General features: G+C 44.7%; 1 protein-coding gene and 1 long non-coding RNA gene across 2 annotated transcripts; one reads left to right on the forward strand and one right to left on the reverse strand.

Moving 5' to 3' along the window:
• LOC110430948 lies at positions 11,227-11,847 on the forward strand. Its single transcript, XM_021449210.1, has 3 exons — positions 11,227-11,367; positions 11,474-11,572; positions 11,672-11,847. Exons 1-3 carry the CDS (start codon positions 11,253-11,255, stop codon positions 11,845-11,847), a joined length of 390 nt encoding a protein of 129 aa, XP_021304885.1. The 5' UTR covers positions 11,227-11,252.
• Positions 12,862-14,330, reverse strand: LOC110431242. Its single transcript, XR_002448638.1, has 2 exons — positions 14,141-14,330; positions 12,862-14,026 (listed from the first exon to the last, which is right to left on the reverse strand). It is a non-coding gene; the product is annotated as an uncharacterized LOC110431242 (long non-coding RNA).

Consider the following 16,250-nt stretch of genomic DNA (forward strand, 5'->3'; position numbering starts at 1 on the left):
AATAGCTGTTGAGACGACACGTAACTTAAACAATGTCGTACACCGGGAATCGCACTTCGTCATTTTCTATTCTCAGGATCATTACGATTCTCACCGTCTCACAAGGGAGAAAAGTAGCAAAGCGCAAGTGGGCAACTACTAGATTTTTAATGGACGTGGAATAAAAGCTACACTCTTCAGTTGAGGAAGTGGTAATTATTAACATTCTAATGAACGAAAAATCATTGGAATTTCCCATCCTTTTAAGCTCTGCTCCAAAACAAAAGAAAAAGGAGACTGATCTTGACGCGTCCCTTTTCTTCGTTCAAAGCAACAAGTAGACCCAGCACTTGGAGGTTTCCAGGAGTCTATTTAATTAGTGGCGCTCCTCCCCCGTAAAATCTCCCTGGACGTAAACTCCAGTCTGATCCCACTAAAGATATGAACCAGGGATTCCTGGCTCCCTTTCTTGGGTAGACTTGAGTCATTGTGCAATTACCATCCTTTGTGCGACCAGGCCCCACGGGAATTGCCTTGAAGATGTCCACCTCTTTCTTAGAGCATCTTCAATGGTTTGTCAAATTGCATTTGTCAAATCTTGTGTTTTGGCAAGTGGCTAAAACAAATGGCAAGTGAAATAATCTTGTATCTCCAATGGTTTGTCATTTGGACTTGGTAAAATAGAAAAGAAGGCCCACATCCTCCAACCGTTCAACTGTCGTGACTCTCGTGGCCGCCGTGCGTCGCTGCTTCATCGCGGCGATCTCCATCTGCTGGCCACCGTTGTCATTAAAGAGGCCGCGCGGACGACGACGAAGGACGGCCGCGCGGACGACGACGGATGGAGGCCGCGCGGACGAGGGACGGAGAACAGCCACGCAGATGACGATAGATGGAGGCCGCGCAGACGATGACGGACGACGGCCGCACGTATGATGATGGATGGAGACCGCGCGGACGACGACGGACGGAGACCGCACGGACGACGACAGAGGACGACCATGCGGACGACGGAGGCAAGAGGACGGGGCGGCAATGACCACCACGGATAGCAACTCTGGATAGCAACTCCTCAAATTTGCGCGTGGAGCGCCTCTGGATAGCAACTCCTCAAAATTTGGCAAGTCCTTTAGCAAACCATTGGAGAATCAAATTTGTAGTTTTTGCCAAATAAACAAGGATAGCAAGTGCAAATGACAAACCATTGGAGATGCTCGGCCTGTTTAGATTGGGAACGAAAATTTTTTGGGTGTCACATCGGAGGTGTCGGAAGGATGTCGGGAGGGGTTTTTAGAAACTAATAAAAAAACAAATTACATAGCTCGTCAGGAAACTGCAAGACAAATTTATTAAGCATAATTAATCTGTCATTAGCATATGTGGGTTACTGTAGCACTTAAGGCTAATCATGAAGTAACTAGGCTTAAAAGATTCGTCTCGCGATTCTTAACTAAACTGTGTAATTAGTTTATTTTTTTATCTATATTTAATGTTCCATGCATGTGTCCAAAAATTCGATAGAATTGATAAAAAAATTTTGGGTAGGAACTAAACAGGGCCTAGAAAAATGGAAAGAAAGGTGCTCAGCGACGACAGCTGCCTTGACTTTTTTGCCACTGCCTCTTTGGAGCATCTGTTTCCTCATAATATCGATTCATAAAGTACTTTGGGTTTCAGGATAGACAGTCATGTCAAGTAAAATATAGCTTAGATAGTTCCTACAGAATTTTGTGGAAAGCCGTACTCGATGAAAGTCGTATATACGGCTTGGAAAGAGGCTGATTGTGAATCAATTCCATCTGAAGTTGGGGTGAAAGAGAGTTCATCTTTCTCATAAATTTTTGTGAAGAAAGTATGGTTGCCGAAAGCTCTGGGGGAGGCTCGCTCCTCCTACGTCGAACTCTTCTTTTCTTTTTCTTTTGTGGGTGTATAGCTCAGTTGGTAGAGCATTGGGTTTTTAACCTATTGGTCGCAGGAAAAAGTGGTAATTCAGTTTACATACAAATTGCCAACCAAAATGCCTAATTGGGAACAAATAATGTTTATTGTTTTTTTTTTTGACGGTCAACGGGGGGGAGTCGCTCCCCACCTGAAATTTGTATTACTCACGGGCCAAAATGCCTCTAAATTACTTTACATAGGTCTTTTGTACAAGGTGCACCTGGACAGGCGTATACTAGGGTCACTTAGCACAGAGGAAGAAGAAACATCGTTTAGACTAGTGAAGACAGTTAACCTTCGCCCTGCCTCGCCCGCTGGAAGGCGAGTGCCCAAGCCTGTGCGATATGCCTCTTGGATGCCGGAAGTCTGAAGGCCCACTGGTTGGCGGCATTTTTGCACTGCAGGAGTAGTGCTTGAACGCTGGTAGTATCCGTTCTGAAGATGAAAGCGTTTCTTGCTTTCCATAGTTGCCAGCAGCAAATTGCCAGGAAGGAGGAGAAAGCCTCTCGCGGGAAGGTTGGTGGGGGAGACCATGAGTGAATGAAGTCCAGGTCCCCGGGGTTTACTTGTATCTGCAGCCTCTGCCACAGCTGACCAGCGAGGTTGCACCCACAAACGATGTGATCTGCAGATTCTTCAGAAGCCCGACAAATTTCACAAGTCGGGTCGTCAACCACGGTTTTGGAGAAGAGAACCGTTCTGCATTGGATCCTGCCCCTAGTTAACAGCCACATGAAGAGTTGGACGCGCGGAGGAGCGTATGATTCCCAGATGAATTTGGCCTTGGGGCTAGAGGGTTGGGTTTTTGCTTTGATCATCTTGTAAATGGCACCGCTGTCCAGGCTGCATTCTTGTCTTTCGAACACCGAATTCCTGGCATCAGTTTGGTCTGATAGGTGCAGACTGCTTATCGCTTCCTGGGCATCCCGCAGTTCTTGTTGAGCAGCTGTTGTTAGCCGAGGAACCATAGTGTTCTGAATGCCAACATCAATGATTTCTTTGACGGAGGCCGACTGAAGTTTGCAGTGACTGAAGAGGGCCGGGTATACATCAGCAAGTGCATCATCTTCCAGCCAGACATCATTCCAGAAGGAAGTCGACTCACCGTTCCCCACGCTCGCCGTGGTGATAGCTTGGTAGAGAGGCAGAAGCTGCCTAAGTGTAGTCCAGTGGTCACCATGAACGTCTCCTTGCAAGTTTGCTAAGGAGATCTTATTCTTGACCCAAGATGACCAGGCTGACGACTGGGGACAGTGAAGCCTATGGAGGAGTTTGAGCAGCAAACAGATGTTTTGAATGCCAATGTCTGTGATCCCGAGACCACCTTGCTCTTTCGGGTTGCACACATTAGTCCAGGCGACAAGGCAGGAGGCAGGAGGCACCTTCCCCGATTTGTCTCCAGCCCAGAGAAAAGCTTTCCTGGTTTTATCCATTAGAGAAACTACCCCAGGAGGGATTTGTAGCGAGCCCATGATATATACCAACTGTGAATCGAGTACAGAGTTAATTAGCACGGCTCTGCCCATCTTGTTTAGTAGGAATGCCTGCCATGAGCTTAGCCTTCTGTCAGTTTTTTGGATGTAGGGGGTGAAGGCGGTAAGTGGTAATTTGTTCACTGACAGCGGCAATCCAAGGTACGTTTGGGGGAAACCCCCCCTCGAGCACCCGATCGCTTGAACACAGACACTAGCTTCCTGTTCCGCCATGTGAATCGGCACTAGAGTGCTCTTGCTGTAGTTGATGTGCAGACCAGTGGCAGCAGCGAAAGAGTCCAGAATTTCCCTGACAGCAGAGGCACCTTCCACGTCTCCTTTGAACACGAGAAGTGTGTCATCAGCGTACTGGAGCACTGCACAAGGGAGATCAGGCTCAGTTGGATGCTTGATCCTCTGCGAGCGTCTGATGAGGCATTGCAGGGTTTCAGCAACGATTAAGAACAGGTATGGGGATAAAGGGTCCCCCTGTCGTAGCCCACGCTTGCAGGTGATCCAGGGGCCAGCTGACCCGTTGACAAGAACAGCAGATAACGCTGAAGACAACAGGCACCTGATCCACCGGATCCAAGTTTCAGGGAAGTTCCTTGCCCTCAAGACCTGAAAAAGGCCCTCCCAATTAACTGTGTCAAAGGCCTTTGCAAAGTCCAGCTTTAGAACAATTGCCGGCATTTTCCTTTTATGGCAAACTTGAACTAATTCCATTGCATAGACAAAAGTGTCCGTGATGGATCTTCCCTTGATGAAGCCAGTTTGATTTAGGTCAATGAGCTTAGGGATTTCAAGTTGCAGCCTTGTTGTCAGAACCTTGGAAATGATTTTCAGGCAGCAGTTTTGAAGAGCAATCGGTCTGAACTCATTGACCTCGACAGCCCCAGGTTTCTTAGGGATCAAAACCAAGTGAGATCTATTTAGTCGCTGAAGTTCGATGTCACCCTGGTGGAATGCACACAACAGGCTGTGGATGTCTGTTTGAACCGTTTCCCAGGCCGCTTTGAAGAACATCGGCCCGAAACCATCCGGGCCAGGAGCACTATTCATGTTCATGGACAACAGAGCTTGCTTCGCTTCATTGGCAGAGAAAGGTTCAGTTAAGGTTGCGCTTGGGCAGTAAGATCCCGCGTATAGCTCGTTGAGGTCAAACGGCTGGCAGCTTCCTTGGACCCCAATGATGGATGAGAAGTAATCCGTCAGAGCAGCCACCTTTCCAGCGTGGTTCACAATTTGTTGCCCGTCAACCTGAACCTGTCTGATGTAGTTGGTTCTGAGTCTTTGGGTTGCATTGGCATGATGGAATCTCGTGTTGGAGTCGCCTTCTCTGATAACTTTCTGTTTGCTTCGCTGCTTCCAGTAGGCTGCCTTCATTCTGATATGTTGCTGCAGCATATGCCTGGCTTGGCTGCGAACCTGAAATTCATGTGTCGACAGGTTCCGAAATTCTTCAAAGAAGTCGAATAATTGGGTGATAAAACGGCAGTTATTAAGGATAGAAGGGGGTGCCCTGTTACACCGAGCCCAAACCTTTGCCTTAGCCCTGGCCGACTTGATACGGGCGACAATCTGTCCGGCTGCATCGCCGACGTCGGCCACCGAACGCCAGCTCTCAAGGATGGAAGGAAGGAAGGTGTGGTGGTGAAGCCAATGTTTTTCAAATCTGAAGAATTGAGCTTTAGGAATTTCTGTATTTAGGGTTAGCAGCAGCGGATTATGATCCGAGGTGGGTCTTGGTAGAGAGGAAAGAGTGGCAAAAGGGAAAAGGAAGTTTAGATGGTTGTTGGCGAATGCCCTGTCCAGGCGAGCTAGGATGGGAAAGGGTTGAAGGTTGGTCCAGGTGTAGAGCCTGTCCGAAAGGTCGATCTCGTTGATACAAAGGTCATTTATCGTGGAGTTGAAAGCACTGGTGAGGGAGGAGTTAATCTGGCCGTTGTTTTTGTCACTAGGCTGTCTAACAAGGTTGAAGTCACCGATTAGAATCCAAGCACCATGAATTAGGCTCGGCAGTTCCAGCAAGCATTGAAGGTAGTGGGGAGAAAAGGTGTGGTCCGAAGGACCATACGTGTTTGTCACAGTGAAATCGGTGTTGGAGAGGTTGCAAGCAAACTCACAGGTGATAGTGTAGGGTTTACAAAAATGGTTTTGCAGGGAAAAAACGTTTGGGTCCCAAGCAGTGAGAAGCCCACCGCGTGAGCCGTCGCTGGGCTGGAGAACAAATTTGAAACCGGGAGGCAGAAAAGTTTTAGCTTTGAAGAAATCAACTTCTCTTAGCTTAGTCTCTTGAATGCACAGAATAACAGGATTAGCATTGATGAAAGCGTTGCGCACAATGTTGCATTTGTCCGGGTCGCCTAACCCACGCACATTCCAGGAAATGATAGAAAACGAGCGGAACGAAGACGACGTTGGTTCGGTGTCGGAGTTCAATGTTTATTGTACTCCCAGGCTCCCACTATGGACGGGGAATAAAAGCTAAATAAAACTGGTAATTCAGTTTACGTACAAATTGCCAACCAAAATGAATAATTAGGAGCAAATAATGTTTATTGTACTCTCACGCCCCCACTGTAGATGGCCAAATGGGGTTGTGCCTCCGCCCTATGTGTCCGGCTGTCGTGGGCGAGTGTGGTTCTCTCACGAGAAATGTCGTCTACCATCGAAAATATAATACCACTAAATCTTAAAATATTTATTCCCACAGAAAGTTTAACCCAAGACATGTGATGCTACTGAGACTCTTAACCACTATAGGCTACAAACTTTTTCTCATTGTTAGTCTATTATTGGATTTATAAGAACTAATAAGCTTACGTGGATACGTACAGAGAATCTCTATAGAAATTAGGTTCTTGGTGGAGACAGGGATGAGAAAAGAATTATTTCTAGTGTAATTTTCTGGTGATAAGGACGAGAAAAAAATATCCCGATGATATTCACAGGAACTGGGACAAAGAGAAAAAAAAATATCCAAAATTGTGGGCCACATGGGCTGTATGTCGTGATAACAAACTTTTTCTCATTGTTAATCTATTATTGGATTTATAAGAACTAATAAGCTTACGTGGATACGTACAGAGAATCTCTATAGAAATTAGGTTCTTGGTGGAGACAGGGATGAGAAAAGAATTATTTCTAGTGTAATTTTCTGGTGATAAGGACGAGAAAAAATATCCCGATGATATTCACAGGAACTGGGACAAAGAGAAAAAAAAATATCCAAAATTGTGGGCCACATGGGCTGTATGTCGTATCACGGTATGGTTTCACGTACCAATACGTCATCAAAATTAAAATAAAACCATCTATGAAATATCCCAGCAATGAAGCAAAGCATTTAATTGCTGCAAAATGATTAGATCACATGCAAAATGGTGAAACGATCTGGCCGTCAATGGGGAATTTATCTCGTTTCACCGCGTAGGAAACAACGCCCGTAGAGTTTCACCATGGTGAAACTACTTCCTTCTCTCGCCTCTTCGTTTCATGCAAAAAGTACAGTTTTACTGACATGACGCTCTAATAAATGTGCATGACATCCTCGTGAAACCCCCACTGAGACTGGCCTAAGGTCATGTGCTACTACTCTCTCCATCATTGATTTTTTTATTAAAAAGTATGCAAATACATATCTCAACGTAGATTCGTATAAAGATATGTGTTTGCATGTTTCTCAATACGAATCGAGTGGTGGAAGGAGCAGGCATGCCCTCAAGATAGAGAAAAAAAAAACTTACCCCCATCTATACAAGCTGATCAACCGGCGGTGGTAGTGGTACGAACGAGATCATCAGAAAGCAGGTAACAACAACAACGACAACGACGACGACGACGAACCTAGTCGCCTAGTGAGCCATGGCCGCCGTAGCAGCAGGTAACGAAAGCGAGCTGCAGTCTGCTGCTGCTGTTGAGCCCCCACTCACCACCGCAGCCGCAGCCGCCGATGCCCGGGCACTGGCTACACTAGATCCGCAGCTGTTGATGGCTGCTCGCCGCGGCAACAGCAAGGCGCTCAAGGACCTGCTCCAGCTCGACGACGACGACCAACAAGGTGAAGACACACACGGGCGGATCAACGACGAGGGGAGCGGGACGCCACAACCCACCACCGCTGCTGCAGCGTCTACGACCACGTCCGTGGCGGTGGCACCATCGATATCACCGCCGCACGTCATAGTGGAAGTGGATCCACGGCGTCTTGACGCTGTTGCTGCGCATCTGCCGCCGCCGCCACAGCCGGTCCCGGTCCCGGTCCTCGATGAGGATGGGGTGACCACCGAGGAGGGCTCGCTGTTGGTCCACAGCGAAGAAATAGTGGAACAAGTCGTCGTCGAGCCACCGCCTCGTCCTCATGATGATGATGCTGCGCCGCCGCCGGCGCGGCAGCCACCAGCGGCAGCACCCGCGGTAATCCTTGATGAGGATGGGGTGACCATGGAGGGGGACTCGCTGCTGCACGTAGTTGCGGCATGCGGCGACACGCAGGAGTTCCTTGACTGCGTTGATGTTGTCGTCCGCAACAAGGAGAAGAAGAGCGGTGCTGGTGCTGGTGGCACTGCCAAGCGCCGAGCTCTGCTGGAAGCGCGCAACAACAAGGGCGACACGCCCCTGCACTGCGCCGCCGGGGCTGGCAACGCCCACATGATCACACGCCTCGTCGATCTCATGGCCAACACCGCCGATGACGACGAGGCGACGACGGTGGCGGCGGCCAAGTTGGCGTTCCTGAGGATGCAGAACGAGTGTGGAGAGACCGCGTTGCACCAGGCCATCCGCGCCGCCGCTGCCAACCACAAGCTTATTAATGAGGTGGCCTGCTGGGCCTGCATCGAGGAGCTCATGGCCATGGATCCAGAGCTGGCATGCATTCCACACGAGGACGGTGCTTCGCCACTGTACTTGGCTATCTCACTGGGTGAAGTCGGGATTGCACAGCATCTGTATGTCCAGAGTAAAGGCAAGCTGTCTTATTCCGGACCAGATGGACGTAACGTCTTGCATGCAGCGGTTTATTTTGACCGAGGTAATAAAAGCTATATTCATTAGTCTTTCTGTCTTGAAAGAGTGTCATTCTCACTTTTGAAGAACCAATCAGTCTCAAGTTCATCTCTCTCTCTCTCTCTCTCTCTCTCTCTCTCTCTCTCTCTCTCTCTATATATATATATATATATATATATATATATATATATATATATATATATATATATATATATATATATATATATATATACCCGCTATTTTTACCCCTATAGCCCGAAATAGCTTAAAAAAATTGTGCCGTTATTTGTATTCATGCACAATTTTACCGCTAAAGTACGCTAATTACGATTTATAAAACGCTAAACACCTTGACCTTAGCTCGCTATTTAAAACATGATATATATATATATATATATATATATGCAATAATAAGTAGCACTAAATGAATTATGAAAATATATTTTCATAATTAATCTATCTAGAGATATACATATTAATAATATTTATAAATCTAGTCATATTCCAAACTTAAAACATGACACTTTCCATGTAAGGCCCTGTTTAGTTCCCCATCCAAAATTTTTTCATCCATCCCATCGAATCTTTGGACACATGCATGAAACATTAAATGTAGATAAAAAAATAAACTAATTATACAGTTTAGTTAAGAATCGCGAGACGAATCTTTTAAGCCTAGTTACTCCATGATTAGCCTTAAGTGCTACAGTAACCCATATATGCTAATGCCAGATTAATTATGCTTAATAAATTTGTCTTGCAGTTTCCTGACGAGCTATGTAATTTATTTTTTTATTAGTTTCTAAAAACTCCTCCCGACATCCTTCCGACACCTCCGATGTGACACCCAAAAAATTTTCGTTTCTAATCTAAACAGGCCCTAATAGTAGGTTGTTTAATCTTTCTAAGTAAGGTAATGAAAAGATATATAGAAATTAATGATGGCATGTACTTGGCTGCAGCGCTGTGTAAGGTTTTGGAATGGCTCGAGGACACGAAGCCTAAAGAAGACAGCAGTAGTAGTGTGTGTCTTGTCTCGCAGCTGACTAGACAAAGGGAGTATAATGGGAGCACCCCTTTTCACTTGGCGGCGTCCATGGGGTGGTGCGACGTCGCTAGAGTGCTACTGGATGCTAACGAATCCACGGCGTACCAGGCGGACGACCAAGGATCGTACCCCATACACGTCGCTGCATGGGCTGACAACAGCCTGGGCGTGGTGAAGCTGCTGCTGGAGAGGTGTCCGGACTGCGCCACCCTGCGAGATGCCCAAGGACGGACGTTCCTCCACGTCGCCGCCGAGAAGGAGCGCCTGGCTGTGGTCCGATATGCCGTCTCATCAGCTGGAGAAATGCCGCAACCATTGTCGTTGATGATTCTGAATGCGCAGGACAACAACGGGGACACGGCGCTTCACTCCGCTGTCCGTACTGGGAACCTTGCCGTCTTCAATTGCTTGTTTCGGAATCGGCAGGTGCGCTTGAATGTGGCAAATAAAGACGGGATGACACCGCTTGATCTTTCATGGACTATGATCCCTGAAGGGTTTCATTATGGACTCGTAAGTAGGCAGGCATGCATCCCAGCATCTCTTTTTCCTATCTACTCTTTCTTTCTTTCTTTCTTTCTTTCTTTTTTAATAAAGTTGAAATCAGCTAATCAACTAACTAGACACTTTGTTAATTAATTAATTAATTAATTGATTGATGCCCCCTGCTTGCATCTCATGTGCATGCAGAATCCAATAAATATTGTACACTGGTCACTAGTTGCTGCAGGAGCTCGGTACAGCCGAGGTCGGTCGTCATTAGCGTTCTTCGCTGAAAAATACATGCCCAAAAGAGAGGCGTATACAGACGAAGAATCGAAGAAGTACACAGAGGCAACGCAGGTGATGAGCATTGTCACAGCTCTTATTGCGACCGTCACATTCGCATCAGCTTTCACGTTGCCTGGAGGCTATCGATCAGCCGACGGCCAGCCAGTGTTCGCTGGGAGCTATGCTTTCGACGCGTTTATCCTCGCCGATACCTTGGCATTCATCTGCTCCATCTCAGCTACCTGCACCCTTGTCTATGCCGGGGTGCCGGCTGTGGACAGCGCCCTACGTCACTGGTACTTTACACTTTCCGTGGTCTTGCTGCAGAGTGCAGCAAGGAGTTTGGTGGCCGCTTTTGGCCTCGGACTCTACCTCCTCCTCGCCCATACTGCTACTGCGACTGCGACTGCGATTGCTGCTTTTGCCATTGTTTTGGCATCTTCGCTCTATGGGCACATGGAAGCTTGGCGAATCATCCGCATGGCAGCCATGGTCCGCGCTCGGATTGGAACTCCACTACGTGCGGCACTGATTTACCTAGGAGCTATATCTCTCCAAGTCTTGGCACACTTCTGGTCCTACGTAATCATCTTCGGCCTCCCAGCAATTCGCAAGAGGGTCCACCAAAACCAACTCATCTGAAGTGGACAAGGTATATCATCATATCATATCATATCATAGTAGGCTAAGTGCCAAGATTCAATCACATGGACCAGACTCGCCAATCCCTCCTCGTACTAGCAGTTCATTATGCTATAATTAATACAACAAGTATTCTCCATTGTCTCTAGTTTCTCCTCTGCACAAAATATATAATTTTTTTTTTGACCCGAGTGTACCAAGTATCTTTTTTTTTCTTTTTGAACATATGTACCAAGTATCATTGCTGTGCGTACTTTAGCAATTTGAGCTTCAGAGTTTCATACAGCAGCAGCGCAATAGTGATCTTTCACTCATCATACACAAAAACATCACAATACAGCAGCAGAGAAGTTTAAATCGTACAGGGCACGCCAGCACTAGTTCACTTCATGTACCTCTGCAAAAACTTGCGGTGGAAATCACTTCTGATCGTGTCGTTGATGAACCGTTTCGGTGTCTTTGTCTCTCCTCGTGCCTGGTTCTTGAATACCACATCATCGTCCCACCTGCAAACCATATGCCCAACTAAGGATTAGGCTCACTATGAGCCACTTGCGAATTCAATCAAATGCCTACTGTATATTCACAACAAGCTTACGGCAAACATCCTACCTTCTCTTAACACTGAAGGAGCCAGGGTGGTTGATACTGATCAAAGGGTTTCCCCGCATCAGTTCAGCCTCCTTCATCTTGGCCTCCTCTTCTGCTTGTTGCCGCTCCTGCAATCAAACTATTTCCATTATGTTTCCAAAACCTACAGAAAAAATATCGTTTACAAATCATTAGAATTTATTACACATATGCAAAGATGGGAAAACCTTTCTAAGCTTCTCCTCAGCTCTTTCTTTCTTAATCCTCTCAAGCTCTGCCATTAGAGCTTCAGTGTCATCATCATCGTCATCATCGTCATCGCTGAACACTGTTTGCCACTCAATGTGTAAAGAGCAACCAAACATAGTGAAACAGAAGTGTAATAAACAATGAAAACACGAACCCCAAATAAGATATATGTCCTAAAAACATTATTCAAATGGCAAATTACCCAGTCATGTCAGAAAAGGATCCTTCTGGTGGAGAAACATTTTACAGCTGTTAGATAAATTTAAGGGCATGGCCTCTGTTTTTGTTGAGGATGGAGTTTCATGTCTCCTTTGGGATGACTGTTGGGCAGGTCAACCATTAAAGTTGGCTTTTCCAGAATTTTTCTCCTTTGTGAAAAAGCCAACTATCTCACTCAATACTGCAGCCCTGATGAATCCAACCTCCAATCTTTTCAATCTCCCACTCTCTGTACAGGCTTTTGATCAGTTCCAGCAGGTTCAGACTATTCTTCCGGATTTCACTCAAACCAATGAGAATGATTCCTGGTCCTATATTTGGGGCAACTCTTTCTTTACTTCCAAGAAAGCATATCGCCAGCTGCTGGGTACTAGAGGGGCTGACCCAATTTTCAAAAAGATATGGAAGTCTTCATGTCAACCCAAACACAAGGTTTTCTTCTGGCTTCTAATTCAAGATAGGCTAAGCTCTCGGAATCTACTGAGAAGGAAAAACATGCACCTGCCGTCCTACGGCTGTGTGCTTTGTTTGTTGGATCCTGAAGAAACACTAAATCATTTGTTCTTAGAGTGTGCTTTTGCTAGAGAATGCTGGGCTTTGATTGGTTTGACAGTTGTCAGTGACCCTGACCCATTGGTACGATTTGAAAGCTTCAAATCACAGCTGCACACCAAGTTTTACATGGAAATAATCATCATTATGTGCTGGAGCATTTGGGCCGTGAGAAATGATTTCATTTTCATAGGAATTGTGGTCAGCAGTTTGCGTGGGCTGGAGATTTTCAAAATCACTTTCAAGCAGCTCCTATGGAGGACCCTCTTTTTTAAAAAAAAACAACAACCATACTTAAGTAGATAATCAATTTCTCTTAATTAAATCAAGCTGGTAAGTTAATATGACTTGGCAAAATACATAATTTTATATTAATATTTGGATATGTTTGGACCAATGTAACTTCATAAAAATTTTCACAGGAACATATATCATTCTGTACACCTTGAGGCACATACATATCTTTGTGTCCACTCTTGCACTAGTTTGAGCTATGGTAAATAAGGATAGAGAGTAGTAGTACAAAACACTGGAGCCACTACATAGTACTACATCTCACTGTAGCTACAAGAGTTGCCATGCCCTTCTAGAACGAGATAATCCACTCTAGTAGCAACTGCTGGACAATATACAGTGAATTTCTTTGACTAAGCCATGACTAGGATTTAAATATTTGGGAGTGCAGGAAGAGGGTAGTAGTAGAAGAAGAGCTCAGTATTATAGATGAAAGGGGTCTTGCCTCCATCAAAGTAGCAGCCACTCAGTTCCCGGCTCTTCACTCAAAGTTGAGGTCTCCAGGAACACACCTCGTCCACTCCTTGCTTGAAAAAAAAAAACCAACTCTTCCACCAGCACAAGAGGGTGACTTAATCACCATGGAGGTCGACATGGGGTGACCGGATGAGGACTTGAGGAGGAAGGAGGTTGACCGGGAGAGGAAATCACCAGACAACCCCAAGTGCTTGCAAGCAACTCTGGACGCACTTTTGAAGCAACCAAGACCTGCAAGAGAAGGAGTGAGTGTCTGAGGGAAACAAGCCTAAGATTGGAGTTAAACATCATCAAGATTAAGGTGAGGTTCACAGGCATGCCTTAGAATATTTCTTTTCCCCTTTACTGAAAACACAAAGCACATCTCACGGGAAGGACCTCAAATCTATTCTAGAGCAGCACAATAATTAGGTGCTCAATAATATTTTGGGCCAAGAGATATATGCTAACTATTATCAGAACAAGCACTAGCATTCCTTCTTTAGTAGAAAGCTGCACATAAAAAAAACTTGAGCTTTGACTAAAACACTAACACAAGGACCTGTACATCTAGAGCACTCAGGTATATATCTTTGAGTTACGGAGTTGCAAATAGGTTAAAAAAAGAACAGGAAGATGTGAGGGAGAAGGGAGAAGAACTGAGTGTCAAGTTGAGGAGGGTTGTTGCTGGAGTCCAAATCCCCGCACATCAGCATGCTCCGGCCTTCTTGGCTTGCCTGGGCGCCATGGTTGCCGAGCCCGCACCACAGTGGAGCACGCCGCCACCACCCAACCTTCAGCCCTGCACACAGAAAGGGGAAATCGAAGGGGAAAAAATGATTAGATGGCACTAGGGGATTAGATCCCAGGGGAAAACACACATGAGTAGCTGTGGGATAGCCGAGAGGTGACTAACGGCGAGATTCCCCACCCATCGCGGTGGTGGATTTGGGCAGAGTGAGCTGCTGCACCTGGGCAAAATGAAGAGCAGAGGAGGGCGATGGATGAGGCAGAGAGAGGGAGTTCCTGTGCTCGCAGTACTAGCGTACTACTACCGTGAGCACATGTGTACAGGGGGTTTCTTCAAAAAAAACATGTGTACAGGGGAGACTCTTGATTTGCTAGTAGCCTAGGTTTGTTTTTCTAAAACAATAAATCAGCCAACAGTATTCTCTGTCATGGTTGCGTTGCCTACCTCTTTTAATTTAAAAGGCCCGCCTCAATTAAGTTTTATGCAGTAGTGAGAGCTTGTCACATTTTTGATAAATTGTACCTTGGACAAGAAAACATCAGGTATGGTTAGACCAAAACAATCGAAAAGTTCAGCGTGCCAAAAATGTGGTTGTAAACCAAATAATTGCCTTATAGTCTATATATATGGTGCTCCACTAAACTTGTGACTAATGTTGTCCTAAATGCAAAATGAACAGTCGATCAACCTTTTTACTGTTTAGACTGCTTAGATGAAGTTTAGTTAACGGTCCATACAATAGTTGGCTTACTATAACACATGAAGATATTTACTGTAATATTATAGCAAATCACTTAGTAAGAAGTTACTATAATCTCATAAATTAACATAGTTATTATCGTAACTCAAAGTGGCTACAAAATATGTTATTTTGTAGCCAGCTGTAGGATTATATATATATATATATATATATATATATATATATATATATATATATATATATATATCAATGTTTTAAATAGCGGGCTATAGAAAATAGCGTCTTCCTATCCTAGACGCTATTTGCGCTATAGCGAACGCTATAGCCCCGCTATAGCGGCTACTGTACACAGCAGCGTGCTGTAGCTATCCACGCTATAGCGACGCTATAGCGCGCTATTTATTTGGAAACAGGCAAATTATATAATAGACAACAACAAGTTCAAGCAACCATCATATTTCACAATCACAAATCACAAATCGCAGGTGTTTCACAGTTTAAATGTTTAACACATAACTAACTCATAATCATAATGCATGACTGTATAGTGCATAACCACAAGTGCATAAGCACAGTACAACAAATAAGTGCATGACAACATGATCATAGATAAACAGCAATAGCGCACAAATAGCGGCGCTATGGCGCTATTTCAGTTTAGCGGCGCTATAGCGTGCTATAGCACCAATAGCGCTGATAGCGTAAAAATGAGGTATAGCTTCGCGTCGACTTATTCTGGCCGCTATAGCGCAAAAATAGCGCGCTATTTAAAACATTGATATATATATATATATATATATATATATATATATATATATATAAACAAACAAGTACTTTAGCAAGAAAGAAAATTTTGGGACAAGAAACAAAATCGCACTTCCTCTTGTAATATTTATGGTTAATTAGTTGACCATAGTGGCTGAAATCCGTCTATTGACTAAGGGTGAATAAAACGGCCATCTAGCCCGTCTAATCGCATTTTGCCTCCATATATTTCGTTTGATATTTTGACCCTTTTTTATTCGTTTCAACCGGTTACACTATCAAATTACTGTTGTTTACATCCTAAATGACATAGTTGGCCTTTGTTTACCATTTTAAGGTTTGAAGTGTACGTATATGGTTTGATCCAGCGATGCTTTAACTTTAACCTGTACATAATGAGTTTTAGCCTTTCCTTCCTTCGTTTACCATCTTTGCTTGTTGCCTGAGGAAAGGAATATTATACTTTACCCGATTGTTTTTTTTTAAATATGGTTGGGTTTTGGAGTGTTGAAAGCAGCGAAAGAAAAGGAAAAAAAAGTTAAACTGGTCGGTTGGAGGACACATGACGCACTAGCGAGATGGATGAATCGGACAGCTGAAAATGTAGCCTTTGGCCTCGTTTAGTTCCCGAAAATTTTTGTAAAATGCTATTGTAGTATTTTCGTTTATATTTAACAATTGTTATTTAATTATAGACTAACTATTTAAAAAATTTATCTCGTAAATTACAGACGATCTATGTAATTAATTTTTTTTCTATACGTAAGATTCGATGTTACAAAAAATCTTGTCTATTTTGTAAAATTATTC

Source organism: Sorghum bicolor, chromosome 10, assembly GCF_000003195.3.
Source record: "Sorghum bicolor cultivar BTx623 chromosome 10, Sorghum_bicolor_NCBIv3, whole genome shotgun sequence".
Taxonomy (NCBI): Eukaryota; Viridiplantae; Streptophyta; class Magnoliopsida; order Poales; family Poaceae; genus Sorghum; species Sorghum bicolor.